Source organism: Aulonocara stuartgranti, assembly GCF_965226115.1.
Source record: "Aulonocara stuartgranti genome assembly, chromosome: 11".
NCBI lineage: Eukaryota > Metazoa > Chordata > Actinopteri > Cichliformes > Cichlidae > Aulonocara > Aulonocara stuartgranti.
Genome location: NC_138947.1, coordinates 162,501 through 178,101, shown reverse-complemented (window position 1 = coordinate 178,101; position 15,601 = coordinate 162,501). Strand labels below are relative to the sequence as shown.

The 15,601-nt window shown below is 45.3% G+C and overlaps 1 protein-coding gene across 3 annotated transcripts in view; it reads right to left on the bottom strand.

Moving 5' to 3' along the window:
* arhgef2b (rho/rac guanine nucleotide exchange factor (GEF) 2b) overlaps positions 1–15,601 on the bottom strand; it is a 40,697-nt gene that overhangs the window by 11,530 nt on the left and 13,566 nt on the right. For 2 of the 3 annotated variants that reach the window (XM_082550716.1, XM_082550717.1), the window contains exons 2-5: positions 5,805–5,967; positions 2,583–2,650; positions 954–1,017; positions 732–864 (exon numbers count right to left, since the gene is read on the bottom strand). In XM_082550716.1, coding sequence (XP_082406842.1) covers positions 732–864; positions 954–1,017; positions 2,583–2,650; positions 5,805–5,967 — 428 coding nt within the window. The remainder of the gene's footprint in view (positions 1–731; positions 865–953; positions 1,018–2,582; positions 2,651–5,804; positions 5,968–15,601) is intronic. The other variant, XM_082550718.1, reaches the window with a different exon arrangement.

Here is a 15,601-nt window from a genome sequence, read left to right as displayed (position 1 = left end):
TAGTTTAAAGATAGAGAGCTTCAGTGTTTTACTTTTGCCCCACAGAACACTGAACTAGTTTCACTGGATGCGATTTAAAAGCTTGCTTCACCTTCCCCACAAATTGATTCTGTTCATCTGGACGTTTTCAGCGGGAGAAACGTTTCTGTGGGCTGGTTTCAGTCACTGAGCAAATGTCCTGTTTATGAGGCTGGAAACCTGCAGTCAGCTGAGACTGAAGAAGTCACCTGGATGAGTGACGAAACGTTTCTCCCACTGAAAACATCCAGATGAACAGAATCGACTTTATGGGATTTACTCACCTGGATGACTGAGCACGCATCAAGACCTCACTTTGTGATGGGTGGCGGTTTGATGATGTCAGCATCTGGATTAATTTTTTTATGTTTTATTCTTAATGAACTCTGCGTGAATTTATTCTTGCATATAATGAATTTTACTTCTTTCGCTCTGCGGCCATATCTCTAACCCTCCCAGCAGCTGCTTCCTGCAACCACAAGAACCACAAGATGGCGATGTCGGAGCCGAGCAAACCGGAGCCTCGTCTGTGACCTGGAGGTTTATATTTTAGCTCAGCTGCATGTTTCCGATTTCCAGTCTTTCCACACAAAGTGGTCAGTTTATTAGGAACACCCATAATCAATTTAGTCTGTACATTTGCTTTTCCTGTTTCTGATGCTCCTGCTCAACCACAACAGCCAGCAGCCAATTAGCTCCGTGCTCAGCCTCACCCTGCGATGTTATTTGTGGAGACACTTTTGGCGAGCGAGAGGCCAGATCGAACGCGTCTGGAGCCGAGCAGCGACTGACGAAGGCTGTCAGAAGGATAGATGGCTGAGCTCGGTCGCTCCTTCATCATAGGCGCTGAAGCAGAGAAGAAGAAAAAGTCATCATTGTGACAAACAACAGCAAAAGAAGAGGAAAAGGAGATGTTTTTAGGTGACAGGACTCACTTTTGCTTCTCATGGCGACGTTCTGCAGAGCTGAACTATTTCTCGCTAACGCCAGCTTCTGTTGCTGTCAGAGAGAAACACAGGTCAACCTTGGAGCGACCAAAAAGAGAGAGAAAGCCTGCGTTCATGAGCAACACAGCTGCTCCAAAAACCCGGGTCACCGACGTTTGTGGCAGTTCTTTTTATAACTTCGCTCTGTGTTTCACTATGGGAATCGCCTTGGTGTGACCAACTACAGAATCTCCAATGACACCATGTCTGTCCATGACAGACCTGGCGAGCCGTGCTCAGGGCTCCACCCCCTCGTTCTAACACGGCCGACCAACCCCTGCTGACTCATTCTTGCTTTCTTCCTGTGAGAAACTACTTTGAGCTCCCTCAGCTTCTCCAAGCTAACTTGATTAGCTGCTTAACAGTTAGAATGAGGGGGCGGAGCCCTGAGCCTTTGGCTCTGTTGATCTTTACTCACTCCTGGCGCGCTCAGAGTCGAGCCCCACATATTCCTGCTCCACAATAATATTGCAAGCTTACTCAAAGAGACGACTTGAACTGAGCAAGGAGAATCCTGAGACAGGACGCACACATGGAAATATCCTGTTTTCCTTTTTCCAGCGATCAGTTCAGTGTTTTAGTCAAACTTCTACACAAAGATCAGTGCACAATAAAAATTACACAACATTTCTCAGTAGTGTGCACACAGAGCATCATTCATTTTCTTTCTTTTACTATCCTCAGTGCAGGTGAATGCCTCATCTGTGCTATTTTTCACCAGCTGTCACACAACTTCATTATATGCAACAGCACAAAATGCTGTCAGCTTAAAGAAAGAATTAGTAAATATTCCACTACAGGATGTCCCAAAGAAAAAAGTATGCTTTGATGCCATTTATTTTTACTGCAGTGCATCAATTCCCTTTTTTCCCCACACATCTTTCCTCTGTGCAAGAACGGAGGCATCTTGCTCCATTCACTGAATTCAACAGTAGACTTTCAGATTTTCAGAGTTAATAAATATGTGAAAGTAATATGTTTTACCACATCATTGTTCTAACTGTGAACGGTGCACTGAATGACGGTCAGGTTAGGGCTGATTTTTTTCACTCAGTGGTGTGACACCTATCACAGCGGCTGCACCATCCGCTGCAAAGCCACAGAGATTAACATGTATGTGTTGATCTCTGTCTCTCTCCCACAGCATGTCTTTATCCTGTCTTCCTTCTCTCACCCAAACCGGTCGCAGCAGATGGCCCCGCCCCTCCCTGAGCCTGGTTCTGCCAGAGATTTCTTCCTGTTAAAAGGGAGTTTTTCCTTTCCACTGTCGCCAAAGTGCTGCTCATAGGGGGTCATATGATTGTTGGGCTTTTCTCTGTATGTATTATTGTGGGGTCTACGTTACAATATAAAGCACCTTGAGGTGACTATTGTGGTTTGGCGCTGTGTAAATAACATTGAATTGAATTGAAGTTAATGTAACCTTTTTTTTAGAAAGACCCTGATAGCAAAGCTTTCTGATGTAAGATGTAAACCAAGAGCGAACCATTGTTTTCCCCAGTGTGACTGTAGCCTACCAGGACTGGGACAGGTGTGTGCAGACAGACAGGTAAGAAGAGAGAGAGAGACTGCTCTTACCTTCTGCTTCATCTTAGCACAGCTCGCCAGACTGTCTCTGCAGCGATTGTGGATGGTGACATTACATGCTATGAGACACACAGGTAAAGAGAGACACGGGTGTAAATGGGGTGACCCAGCTGTCTTAGCTAATTATAGGCCAATCTCCAACCTTCCTTTATATCAAACATCCTTGAAAGAGTAGTTGTCAAACAGCTAACAGATCATCTGCAGAGGTTTATTTGAAGAGTTTCAGTCAGGTTTCAGAGCTCATCACAGCACAGAAACAGCTTTAGTGAAGGTTACAAATGATCTTCTTATGGCCTCTGACAGTGGACTCATCTCTGTGCTTGTCCTGCTAGACCTCAGTGCAGCGTTCGATACTGTCGACCATAATATCCTATTAGAGCGATTAGAGCATGCTGTAGGTATTACAGGTACTGCGCTGCAGTGGTTTGTATCATATCTATCTAATAGACTCCAGTTTGTGCATGTAAATGGAGAGTCCTCTTCACACACTGAGGTTAATTATGGAGTTCCACAGGGTTCAGTGCTAGGACCAATTCTGTTTACATTATACATGCTTCCCTTAGGCAGCATCATTAGAAGACACAGCATACATTTTCTTTGGTATACAATGAAAATGTATATCTCTGAAATTTGAAACAATGAACAGACGCTGAAAAACTAGTTCATGCATTTATTACTTCTAGGCTGGATTATTATTATCAGCACTATTATCAGGAACTCCCTGCAAAGCCTTCAATTAATCCAGCAGGAAACAGTCTGTAAACGAGCTTCTTACAGTCTGAAGTTTACAGAACAGAATCTGTTGTGCTGCCGGACTCTGTGAAGTCCAACAGAAACTCTACAACTTTTTTAAGATTCAGATGCCCCGCCCCTCCCTGAGCCTGGTTCTGCTGGAGGTTTTTTCCTGTTAAAAGGAATTTTTTCCTTCCCACTGTCACCCAAGCGCTTGCTTACAGGGGGTCATATGATTGTTGGGTTTTCTCTGTATTATAGTAGGGTTTACCTTACAATATAAAGCACCTCAGGCAACTGTTGTTGTGATTTGATGCTGTATAAATAAAAAAGAGAAGCGAGAGAGAGAAACCCAACTACCACAGTGGTACTGGAACCTGCAGAAACCAGGCAAGAAAGAGACCACTTACATGCTAAAGACACACATTTGTTCACTGTGCTGACCTCACTTTTTCCACAGAAGATGTCGCCAGTAAACCACAACACACACACAGTTAAAAATACTCTGTGTTCTGGGTGTGTAAGTTTCTTTTTATAAACTTTCTTCAGTCTTCGAGTTGCTCTACACCAGGGGTGTCCAACTCCAGGCCTCGAGGGCCAGTGTCCTGCAGGTTTTAGATCTCCCCCTGGGTCACCTGAATCAAACGATCAGTTCATTACCAGTCCTCTGGAGAACTTTAAAACGTGTTGAGGAGGTAATTTAGCCAAATCTGCAGGACATCGGCCCTCGAGGCCTGGAGTTGGACACCCCTGCTCTACCCAAAGATTTGTCTGTCTGTATCGTTCTGTTCTGTCTGGTGTTGCGCTGTCGTTGTTTTGTTTTTTTGCAGTTTTGACATATTTCACTTTATGTTGTCTTGTGTTGATTGGCTGTCATTTGTAGCACTGTGGTCTTGGAGGAACGTTTTCTCCTTTCACTGTGTACTGTACCACTGTACATGGTTGGAATGACAATAAAGCCACTTGACTTGAAGTCTGTGTACACACACACACACACACATACACACACACACACACACACACACACACGTAGACATAGTCCCCTTGACCCACTTCTCAGGGTGCATCTGCAGCAGCCAATCAGAGTGCAGGACAACAAGGTGTGTAGGCTGACACACACACACATACACACTGGGCGAGGGGCTTGGGGGGATGGGGCGGGAAGAGGGGTGAGTCTTCTTTCACCCGCTCCTGAGGTCTACATGTGGTCACATGACCAATCTGTTGTGTTCAACAAGGAGATTTTACTGTGTTACACTGATCTCAGCTGACTCTGTGTGTGTTAATCCGGAGGTACATCTGTTCATTGTGAGGAGGATTAACACACCGTCTGTCATACACACAGCAGACAAGCCCCCCCCCCACACACACACACAAGTTTGATCAATCTGTAAATCGACTGTATAAATAAAGTTTCCTGTGTGTAAATGAACTGTAAACCCTCCCTCTGTACAGTTGTGCTTAGGGATGGGTATCAAAACCCGGTTCTTGTTGAGAACCGGTTCCCACTGTTTCAGTTCCTTGGAATTGTTTGCCATTTTTGCAAACGATTCCCTTATCGATTCCAGTCGCCCCGAATGACGTCACCACGTTGCGGAGCATCATTTACCTGGCAGGAAACACAGCGGCTCAAACGCTCAAAAGTTTGGTTACACTTTACGAGAACGGATGACAACAGGGCAACTTGCAATACTTGCAAAGTAGAGATTTCATTGAAGGGAGGAAACACTACAAATATGCAAAAGCATTTGTTCACAAAACACGCGATGACCTTAAATGAACGTCGTGTTTTTAATTCCGCTCCGGACTCGTGAATCTCAGCCCAGCAGCAGCGGTAACGTTTGCACGTCCTCTCCCGTTAATGCGGCAGGTAAATAATCAACTAACATATTATGTTAGCGCGATCTGCCTTATTACAAACCTGCCATTACTGTGCATTTAGTGACCATGATGAGACAGACAGAGTCTGGCTCAGATGCTGGCAGTTCTCGCTGCAGTCTGCCGGTAGCGTCTCCTTTCAGGCAGGATAGACGAACGTCACCGAGCAGTGACTCAGTTTGTGGTCAAAGGTTTGCACCCGTTTGCCACAGCAGATGATTTTCAGTAAGTGAATGTGTTTAATTGTAGGCAGGGACATTACTGGATATTCTTGTGTAATTGCTACAGAATAATTTATGTTATACTTTGTTATTGCTACAGAAGAATATTTATTTTATTATTTTACATTTACAATGTTTTTTCCTGGAGACCCTGTGACACCCCATTGAAGAGCCGCAGGCTGGATCTCTTAAGATCTCACTGCTGGGTTTGTAAGGCCATGTTACTCCTAAATTTCTATCTTGTTCAAAGAGAAGATATAAAACAAAGTTCTGAGCTAATCGACCTTAGTGTTCTCCTTTTTTAAAAAGAATCGATAAGAGAATCGAAAATGGAATCGGAATCGTGAAAATCTTATCAATACCCATCCCTAGGTGTGCTTACCTGGGCAGCTGAGCGCCTCTTTGGCCGTGATGCTCCTGTTGCAGGAGGAGCAGAGGGTGGTGGAGGACACTGTCAGTGAGGTAAACAGGTGGCCATTACTGGAGCGCACCTCCCTCTCTCTCGCTTCCTTCTCCCTCTCTTTCAGGCGCTCCTTCTCCTTATTCTGAGAAACAGATGAGACAGAGCTGTATGAGGGGACCGGAGCACCTGCTGAGAACAGCCAGCGGATTCAAACCCACGACTTCTGATTGGCTGCAGACAGACTGTTTCACCAGCCAATCAGAGTGCAGGGCTGAGTATCAGTGGCTCCACTCTGAAATGAGTCAATCAAATACTTGGAGGCCCACCACGCGTGGGAATCACACGCGGTTGTCAGCCAGAGTGATTAATCAGCTATCAATACAGACGTGAAGGCAGCGTGAGGCTTAAATGAGTCACATCTGTAACCGAAACCACCGTCAAGTTTCAGAGACATCTTCACTAAACTGCTCCAAAGTCACAGACTCAGACCTGATCAGTCGATCCATCGGTAACAGCAGAGGGAGCAGAGTTTAAACTGAAAACACTAAAAGTGACGATTCATCAGAAACATGTTTCATGTTCCCAAAAGCTGAACTTCTGCTTTCTGCTTTCTGCCCTGGGAGGGGCAGGAAGGGGAAGTGTGTGAGGACCGTGGGGGGTGGGGGGATGATGTCATCACAAACACAGAAGTACACATGGGTGTGAAATCCACCAACAACGAAACACTTCTGCTTTTCCTCTTCACACAGCTGCAGCTGAACATCATTATTGAGTCTAGATTATTGGATGCTGCAGGTTGAAACCCGACACGTCACAAAACACAACCACCTCTCGAGCTTTTGCAAGAAAATGTGAAACAGCTGCAGGGTGTTTTGCTGCAGCCTCGTCGCGAGCTCCCCCAAGCAACAGCTGTTTTTTGTGTTTAATTTTCCTTTTCCTTTATTTTTTCACGAGCAGCACGTGTCTCCTTGTGTACGACCGACAAACCTTACTGGACATAAAAGACGGACTTTCTCATCACTTTCCGGAGTTCAAGTTTTGCAACACGGACGCTCCGTTTGCAGACCCCCCATTCATCTCACCTGAGACGCCTTTGTTCTCTGTCCCTGAAGGCCGCAAACGCCGACGCAGAGGGAGAAGACCTGGCGTTCTGGTTCGACTGAGACGGCGCACTAACAGACCACCGTTACCCAGTTTATTACTGGCTAATGTGCAGTCTCTGGAGAACAAGCTGTGCGAGCTTCGGGCACGGATCTCATTCCAGCGAGAGATGCAGGACTGCTGCGTGATCTGCCTCACAGAAACCTGGCTATCGGACAAGGTACCGGACTCCGCAATACAACTACCGGGGTTCTCCGTGCATCGCGCGGACAGGTCACAGGAGCTTACTGGGAAAAGCAGAGGCGGTGGTGTATGTTTCATGATCAACAACAGCTGGTGTGATTATGCGAACGTGCACCCGGTCAAATCCTTCTGCTCACCGGACCTGGAGTACCTGATGATTAAGTGCCGGCCATTCTGGCTACCGAGGGAATTTACAGCAGTGATTATTACGGCTGTTTACATTCCCCCACAAGCCGACACTGACCGAGCACTCAGGGAACTGTACAGCGTGATCAGCAGCGAGGAAACCGCACACCCAGAGGCAGCGTTTATCACAGACGGGGACTTTAACAAAGGAAACCTGAAGAAAGTTTCACCAAAACGCCACCAACACATCCACTTCAACACTCGTGGAGACCGGCTACTTCACCACTGCTGCACCTCTTTCCCGGGGTGCGTACAAAGCCCTCCCCCACGCCCCATTCGGCCAATCAGATCACCGCTCCATCCTGCTCCTGCCCGTCTACAGGCAGAAGCTGAAACAGGAAGCTCCAACCATAAGGGCGGTGCACAGTTAGTCGGACCAATCGGAGTCTGCGCTGCGGGACTGTTTTGATCACGCGGACTGGGAAATGTTTCACGTGGCTGCTAAAGACATCGACGAGAACACAGACTCAGTCTGTGGATTTATCAGGAAATGCGTGGAAGATGTCGTCTCATCCAGAACAGTTAAATCCTTCCCAAATCAAAAACCCTGGATTAACGGAGATGTTCGCGCGGCACGGAGCACCACCTATGCCTCCACGCACATTACCAACTCCGGAAGACGATCAAAGCAGCCAAACGTGAGTACAGCGACAGGGTGGAGCAACAGTTTGACAACCCTCGGAGAATGTGGCAGGGACTAAACACGATCACAGACTTTAGAGGGAAACCAGCACACCGCAGACCACGGCCTCTCTGTGTGAGGATCTAAACGTATTCTACGCTAGATTTGACACAGCGAACACCACGAGACCGGACAGTGTGCGCACCGCGGATGACGTCAGCGCCAGGGGCGGATCTAGAGAAATTTTCTTAAGGTGGCAAAGAAATCAAATGGGGTGGCAAAATCAAAGCCTTTTTTTTTTCAAACACTCATGCAGGTGGTTACATATGGTTAAATGATTCAAATGCAGTAAGTATGCAAGTTTTTCATATAAATATAGTCTATAACTTAATTATTGTCTGTAGCCCACATAATTACACACTAGTTACATATGAGTTTTGATCTTATGTACTGTATAGCCTGTAGAATAAATAAATATGTAGCCCAATAAATATAAAATCCAGAAAGCTACACAACATGGGGCGCTTCATTTACAAACACAAGTCTAACTTAAGTTTCACTGTTTTTGTTAAAAACAGTCACATTGTTACAGCTTAAATTACACAAAATGTCAGAAATCTGCACTGTCATGAACAAAAATGTAAACCTAATTTTTCATGTTTTGTTGGATTAACCCTCTGAGGTCTACAATACAACCGGCCATTTTTGACTCCTTTTGAGTTTATGTTTGTATTTCACCCTGAAATTGTTTCATTTTGGTTTTTTCCCCATTGCCTTGTTTGATTTCTTTTCAGCTCAACTGAATTTAGTTGTTTTTTCACCGACATGCTGAATTAGTGTTACTGATCTGAAATCACACAAAGAACTTAAAATCCTAGTAGAATTTTTTTACTGTAAAAAAACACAGACATGTTGAGTACATTTTTATAACTTGAAATGCAAATATAAAATGTACATTTTGTAAACATAAACAACCATTTATCTAAAAATGCACCCCATACACCTGCCATTTTTTTTTCATTTTGTACAACCATTTAAAAATATTACTAAAACTAAAATGAGAGAACAATCAGGTGTTGCAATAAGATGCCCCACAAATGATGTGTGTCAGTAAAAAACAAGTTTGTCCACCAAAAGACAGAAAGCACAGGGACAAACCTGCAGGCCTGACAACAGCAGGTGTATCACTCCGCTGGTTTTCTACTTAGTGACAGTGTTTACGTTGCAAATGTGGCTCTGTGACAGTCATTAGCGCCCTCACTGACACACAAAACAAAACGACTACACAACAGAACAACTACACAACACAACACAACACACTAAGTATGCACTCCACACTAAACGTCACAAATCTCCCACATCTAAAAACTCACTCTGTCTCGCTGCCGTTACCGTCACTCCCCAAACTTTTCCCTTTTCCTAAACAACCAAATCCCACGTGTTGACTTTTTTTAAAATTGGTCGCCATGGTGTATTTTTCCACCGATAGGAAACATGTGGCTTTATTTCTTTCCTTACTGTTTTCGTGCTGTCTTTAGAAAATGCTTAAAACACACACACACAAAAATGTGACCACAGTATTTAGAAAAAAGCGTGGCTTATATATATTTTTATCATAACTCTGGATTTACTGGCCTGTAATTAAAATTTAAAAACTTTAAAGTCCGAACTTTCAATGTGGCTGAAACAGAGACTCAGCGTGGCTGCAGCTTGTTGCTGTGTCACTCACAGATGTGTGCTCACATCAGTCATGTGATCTGGAGGTGCAGCGTGTCCATGGACCTCAGAGGGTTAATAACACTCACCTTCCTTCCATTTCCAGAGTGTAACATCCACCCACCTGTGTGAAAAGCGAAATTCCCATGGTGTTGTTCAAAATGTGCTCTGGCACAATCATGAGCATCGCTTGCTACTGAAAACAAGAAAAAAGCCGGTCCTGCTTTGGGCTGAACCATTTGTTGGTGGAGGGGGGGAACACTATGCAACATATTCAGTTTTAGCATTTATATTCACTGCTGACTGTAACTACGCTCAAACTGTTAATGCTATCTTATTTTAATAAACAGCACTGTCAAATGCAAAACTAGGGTGGCACTTGGGGTGGCAAGGGATCATTTTAGGGTGGCACTTGCCACCCCATGCCACCCTTCTAGATCCGCCCCTGGTCAGCGCGCACACTGTGTCTGAGGAGGATGTGCGGAAGTTCACCAGGAAGGTGAACGCACGCAAAGCTACTGGTCCGGACGGGATTCCCGGCCGCGTCCTCGAGTCATGCGCGGATCAGCTGGCTGGAGTGTTCACACACATCTTCAACCTTTCCCTCTCTCCGTCTGTAGTCCCAGCCTGCTTCAAAGTGGCCACCATCGTCCCTGCACCCAAATCCTCCAGCATCTCCTCATTGAACGACTGGCGACCTGTAGCCCTGACCCCCATCGTGAGAAAATGCTTCGAGAAGCTGGTCAGGGACTTCATCTGCTCTGCACTACCCGACTCACTGGACCCTCTACAGTTCGCATACCGCCACAACAGGTCCACTGATGATGCCATAGCCCTGACACTACACACTGCCCTGTCACACCTGGAGAAGAGAGACACGTATGTGAGGATGCTGTTTGTAGATTACAGCTCAGCATTCAATACCATCGTTCCCTCGAAGCTGGACAGGAAACTGCAGGATCTAGGACTGAGCAGCTCCCTCTGCAGCTGGATCCTTAGCTTCCTGTCTGACAGACGCCAAGTGGTCAGACTGGGCAGCATCACCTCATCCCCCATCACACTGAACACTGGTGCTCCACAGGGGTGTGTACTGAGCCCTCTCCTGTACTCACTCTACACCCATGACTGCACAGCCACTAACAACTCCAACATCATTGTGAAGTTTGCGGACGACACTACAGTGGTGGGTCTTATCACCAACGGTGATGAGACGGCTTACAGGGAGGAGGTCAGCGCCCTGACCCACTGGTGTCAAGACAACCATCTCACCCTCAACGTCGCAAAGACAAAGGAGTTGATAGTGGACTTCCGGAGGTGCAGAGAAGTACACACCCCCATCACCATCAACGGCGCTGCTGTGGAGAGAGTGAGCAGCTTCCGGTTCCTTGGTGTACATCTGGCTGAGGATCTTACGTGGTCAGTACACACAAACAAAACAGTGAAGAAGGCGCAGCAGCGCCTCTTCTTTCTCAGGAGACTGAAAAGATTCGGCATGAGCCCCCGCATCCTCAGGACCTTCTATCACTGTGCCATTGAGAGCATCCTCACTGGATGCATCACCACCTGGTATGGCAACAGCACCGCCTACAACTGCAAAGCTCTCCAGAGAGTCGTGCGGTGCTCTGAATGGATAATTGGAGGTGAGCTTCCCTCCCTCCAAGACATCTACAGGAAGCGCTGCCTGAGGAAAGCGGGGAGGATCATCAAGGACTCCAGTCACCCCAGCCATAAACTGTTCGGACTGCTTCCATCAGGAAGGAGGTTCTGCAGCATCCGGTCCCGTACCAGCAGACTGAGAGACAGCTTCTTCCACCAGGCCATCAGACTGATGAACACGTCATAGACACCTCAGCTTCACTACTGGAACTTTAACATTATGCACTCCATACTGTACAGTAATGCCACTGTTTTGCACATATTCAACTCTGTATATTTTTATATATTTTATTTATTGTTTACTCTATTTAATTTGTAAAATGTCTATACACACACACACACACACACACACACACACACGTAGAAAAACATATTTAGTATACACATCCAGTAATGCATACACTCTTATATTGTACATATATTTATTAGTCTCAGATTTAGCCATTCTTATATTTTGTTTGTTTTATGTTATTGTATTTTTACACACCTCTGTTGCTTGTGAAGCTCGCACACAAGAATTTCACTCGCATGCACTGTACCAGTGTACCTGCACATGTGATGTGACAATAAAAGTGATTTGATTTGATTTTGGGATGAAACATGCAAACGCACGTGTCCAGTGTATTTCTAACTGTTTATATCCCACATAGCAAGCAGGGGCCTGTTCTTCGTACGTCGCTTACTACATCCAAGATCAAATGACACATCCAAGATCAAATCATCGCGCTAACCGTGATCTCGCTAATCCGGTTCCCCGAACACACCTGCTGTTGACGATTAGTACAGCTGGACGCAGTAATGTGACATCACTGGGTGTCGTAAAAGGGGCTACGCATCGATAGTAGAAACATTGATCGGCAACCCGCTGATTGGTCGGCGAAAATGTCGAAGGGGCGTGCTCGGTATTTTCCGGCAGCAGAGCAAGAACTCATGATTGAGGGATTTCAGGAGTTTCAGAGTTTAATTAAAACGCAAGAGAACACTGCAAAGGCTGCAAAAGCAAGGAGAGAGGGCTGGCAGAAAGTTGCTGACAAATCAAACTCGTAGGTAATTTAATAATAATAATAATAATGGATTGGGTTTATATAGCACTTTCCAAGGCACCCAAAGCGCTTTACGATACCACTATTCATTCACTCCCACATTCACACACTGGTGGAGGCAGCTACGGTTGTAGCCAGGCTGCCATATCGCGCCATCGGCCCCTCTGGCCAACACCAGTAGGCGGTAGGGTAGATCTATCATATGACACTATATTGTCCAATATCATATGGCATTATATTATATTATAATATGTTATATTATATCCCCTTTCACATTAGAGCCACAACAGGACCCACAAGAACATGGGAACAAGTAAAAGTGGAATACAGGAGTATTCTACAGAATGGTAATATTTATCTCTTAGATTGCTTTTCGTCTCTTGGCAAGGTAATACTGGCCTGTAATACTCTGTTAGTTTGTTCATAACAGCAACCAAGAAAAGGGCAGAGCAAAAAAAAAGACAGGTGGTGGTCCTGCACCCCCTCGTCAACAAGTTGGTTAAGTAAATAATACCCTCACGGGAAAGTCGATATCTCTCTATGAGCACACTGTCGCACTGAGCTAAAGGATCCTGTCTATCCCGCAATATACGCTGAATTCTGAGGACTCTCCTTATCAATCTTGCACCTTCCGCAATGGGTTGGTCGCTTATACGGACAGGACATGGCTGCGACAGGCTTCCCAAATCCACCTTCGCTTTTATAGCCGTGGTCTCTCATCTTGATTACACGAAGTAATTTACAATTACTACTCTGAAATATGACTTACATCTGTAATAATCACATACATGTAATAGAATGTTAATAGTTCATTTCCCTTTTTTAGGAAATGACGTGTATGTATCTGTGTGACATCAATAAAAGGATCAAGTGCTGCATTATCTTTAGTTACATTGATGTTATTTATTTATGGTGAAACAGTGGTGGAATATCGCTGTTGCTTTCGTATAAATGAAGCGGACATACCTGCGTGGCCGCGATCTAATCCTGTTTACATAAAGTAAACCTGCTCCCGAGCAGGTTTACGCTTACGGCTCTGTTGCTATGACAGCAAGTCCCGGATGAGCTTCGGGGAACCGAACGATCCAGGATCACGCGAAATCGTCAACAATCTAATCCAGCTAACTTACTTAGCGAGGTACGACGAACAGGCCCCAGGTCTGGCCTGGATCTGGGATCAAGCCGGCACTGCTGACTGACTTCTGGAATGAAGTCATCCAGATGTGGGCCAGGGCTGGCGTAGATGGCACTGTCTATGTTATGTCATGCCATATCTGGCTCGATTGTGGTTTGGTTTATGTGGCCCAGGCTCATAGAAAGCAGGTCTTCCTTGGATCCAGCATCAAGCTGGCACTTCTGACTGACCGGTGTCATGGCAGAGTGTATGTAAACCAGATGTGGGCCAGGTCTGGCAATGATGGCACTGTTTATGTTCCTATTTTCCTATTTTAGTTAGAAGACCCAAATGCCATGTTGCAATACTATACTATTATGGTAGCCAACGTTTCAAATACAGGTTTCACAGGTTTGTGTCAAACCGTGCTCTTTATCCAAAACATAGTGAGGGTTTACTCATGTTTACCACTGAGTGGCTGTAGCTCAGGAGGTAGAGCAGCCTGCTGATTGGAAGGTTAGTGGTTCGATCCCTGGCTTCTCCAGTCTGCATGTCAAGAGTGTGAATGTGTATGAATGTAGTTAGGAAGCACTCAGTTTAGAGAAAGTGGGTGAATGTGGCATGCTGTATAGAGCACTTTCAGTAATCCGGAATAGTGAAAAGTGTTATATAAGATCAGTCGATTCACTGTCTGAACAGAGTTTTGTCATGTTACTTTTGCACTATTATGCACATGTTGTTATTACATGGCTTGATTAAGGTACACATTAGGCTGACATCTGGGGCCACGGCTGAAACTGTGTGTTTGCAACTGGCCTTGTGCTGGCCCATGTGTGGGCCACCCCTGGCAAACCAGATCTGGGCCACACATGGGTGGTAATGCGTGAGCAGCAGACGATCAGTTGGAGGTCTGGATCATCTCCCAGGTCCTCTCTCGTGTCTTTATTGGGTTTTTTTACTCCTGTTACGGACGTGATACTGTTCAGCTACTAGGGTCACACTGCTGAAATATGCTGAGTTTTCAGATACCAGCTCTTTGGAATTCACTGTTTTGGTGCAAAAATACTAAAAAAAATTTTTATTTCCAACTGTGTTATCTTTAACATTTTTCATAGGTTCAGTAAAGAAATGTGAACAGGACACTGGTAAGAAAGAGCCTAAAGACACTGGGGTGTCTTATGTGTGGATACAACATTGGTTCATCGTTGATTTATTATCCTTTTTATGTTTGAATGATTCAAAGGTCAGAGCTACGAGGCTAAACAAACACAGTGGTCAGGTACATGGACCAGACTGAAAAAGCAGCCAGTGTCCAAAATAACTTTACTGGAGAACTCCTGCTCGAGTCTGGCTGCTTATGAGCAAAGCATAAAGAACGAGACGTTTGCACAGCATCAAGATATCCATCCTTCCACTGCCCCACTTCGTGTCCGTCACAAACAGCAACACTGTCAGTGGAAATAATCACAGATTTAACTAATGATGGTGATGATTATAGAAACACGGTTAGTTCTTCCTGCTTGAGTTTTCTCTGCATGTGATCAGTGTTTCTATTTGAGCTCATGCCTGAAAATAATAACTACTTCCTGTTTCTGACTCTGAACTTCTTCTGGTCAGATATAAATTAAAGGAAAGAAATCATGTGACTAGCAGCCAGCCAATGACAGAGCTCCTGTTTTAAACTGTCTGTAAAGTTAAAGTTTTAAGGTAAACAAACTGCAGCAGCTGTGATGTGAAAACCGTCTCAGCATTGACAAGAAAAGCATCATAGTCACAGAGAAACTGGTGACAGTCACTGATCAGCTGATCAATAAATAAAGAGCTCAGTGATGAAGACGAAGAAAGCGAGCTCTGTGCTGTGGAGTTGGGGGGGGGGGGGGGGTTGTCATGTGACGGCGGGCAAGTAAGATGAGGTTAGAGGAGAGACGGGAGAGACAGCAGACTCAGTGAGGACAGAAGAGAAACAGGTAATGCTTCACTGGAGTCTGACCCATGTGACCTCACCGCGTACCAGCCGCAGAGCTGATAACACGCTGGTGAAACGCAGTCTGTGCTGGCCTGACTTAATGCTTCATGTCCTGAGCATTGTGTTTTC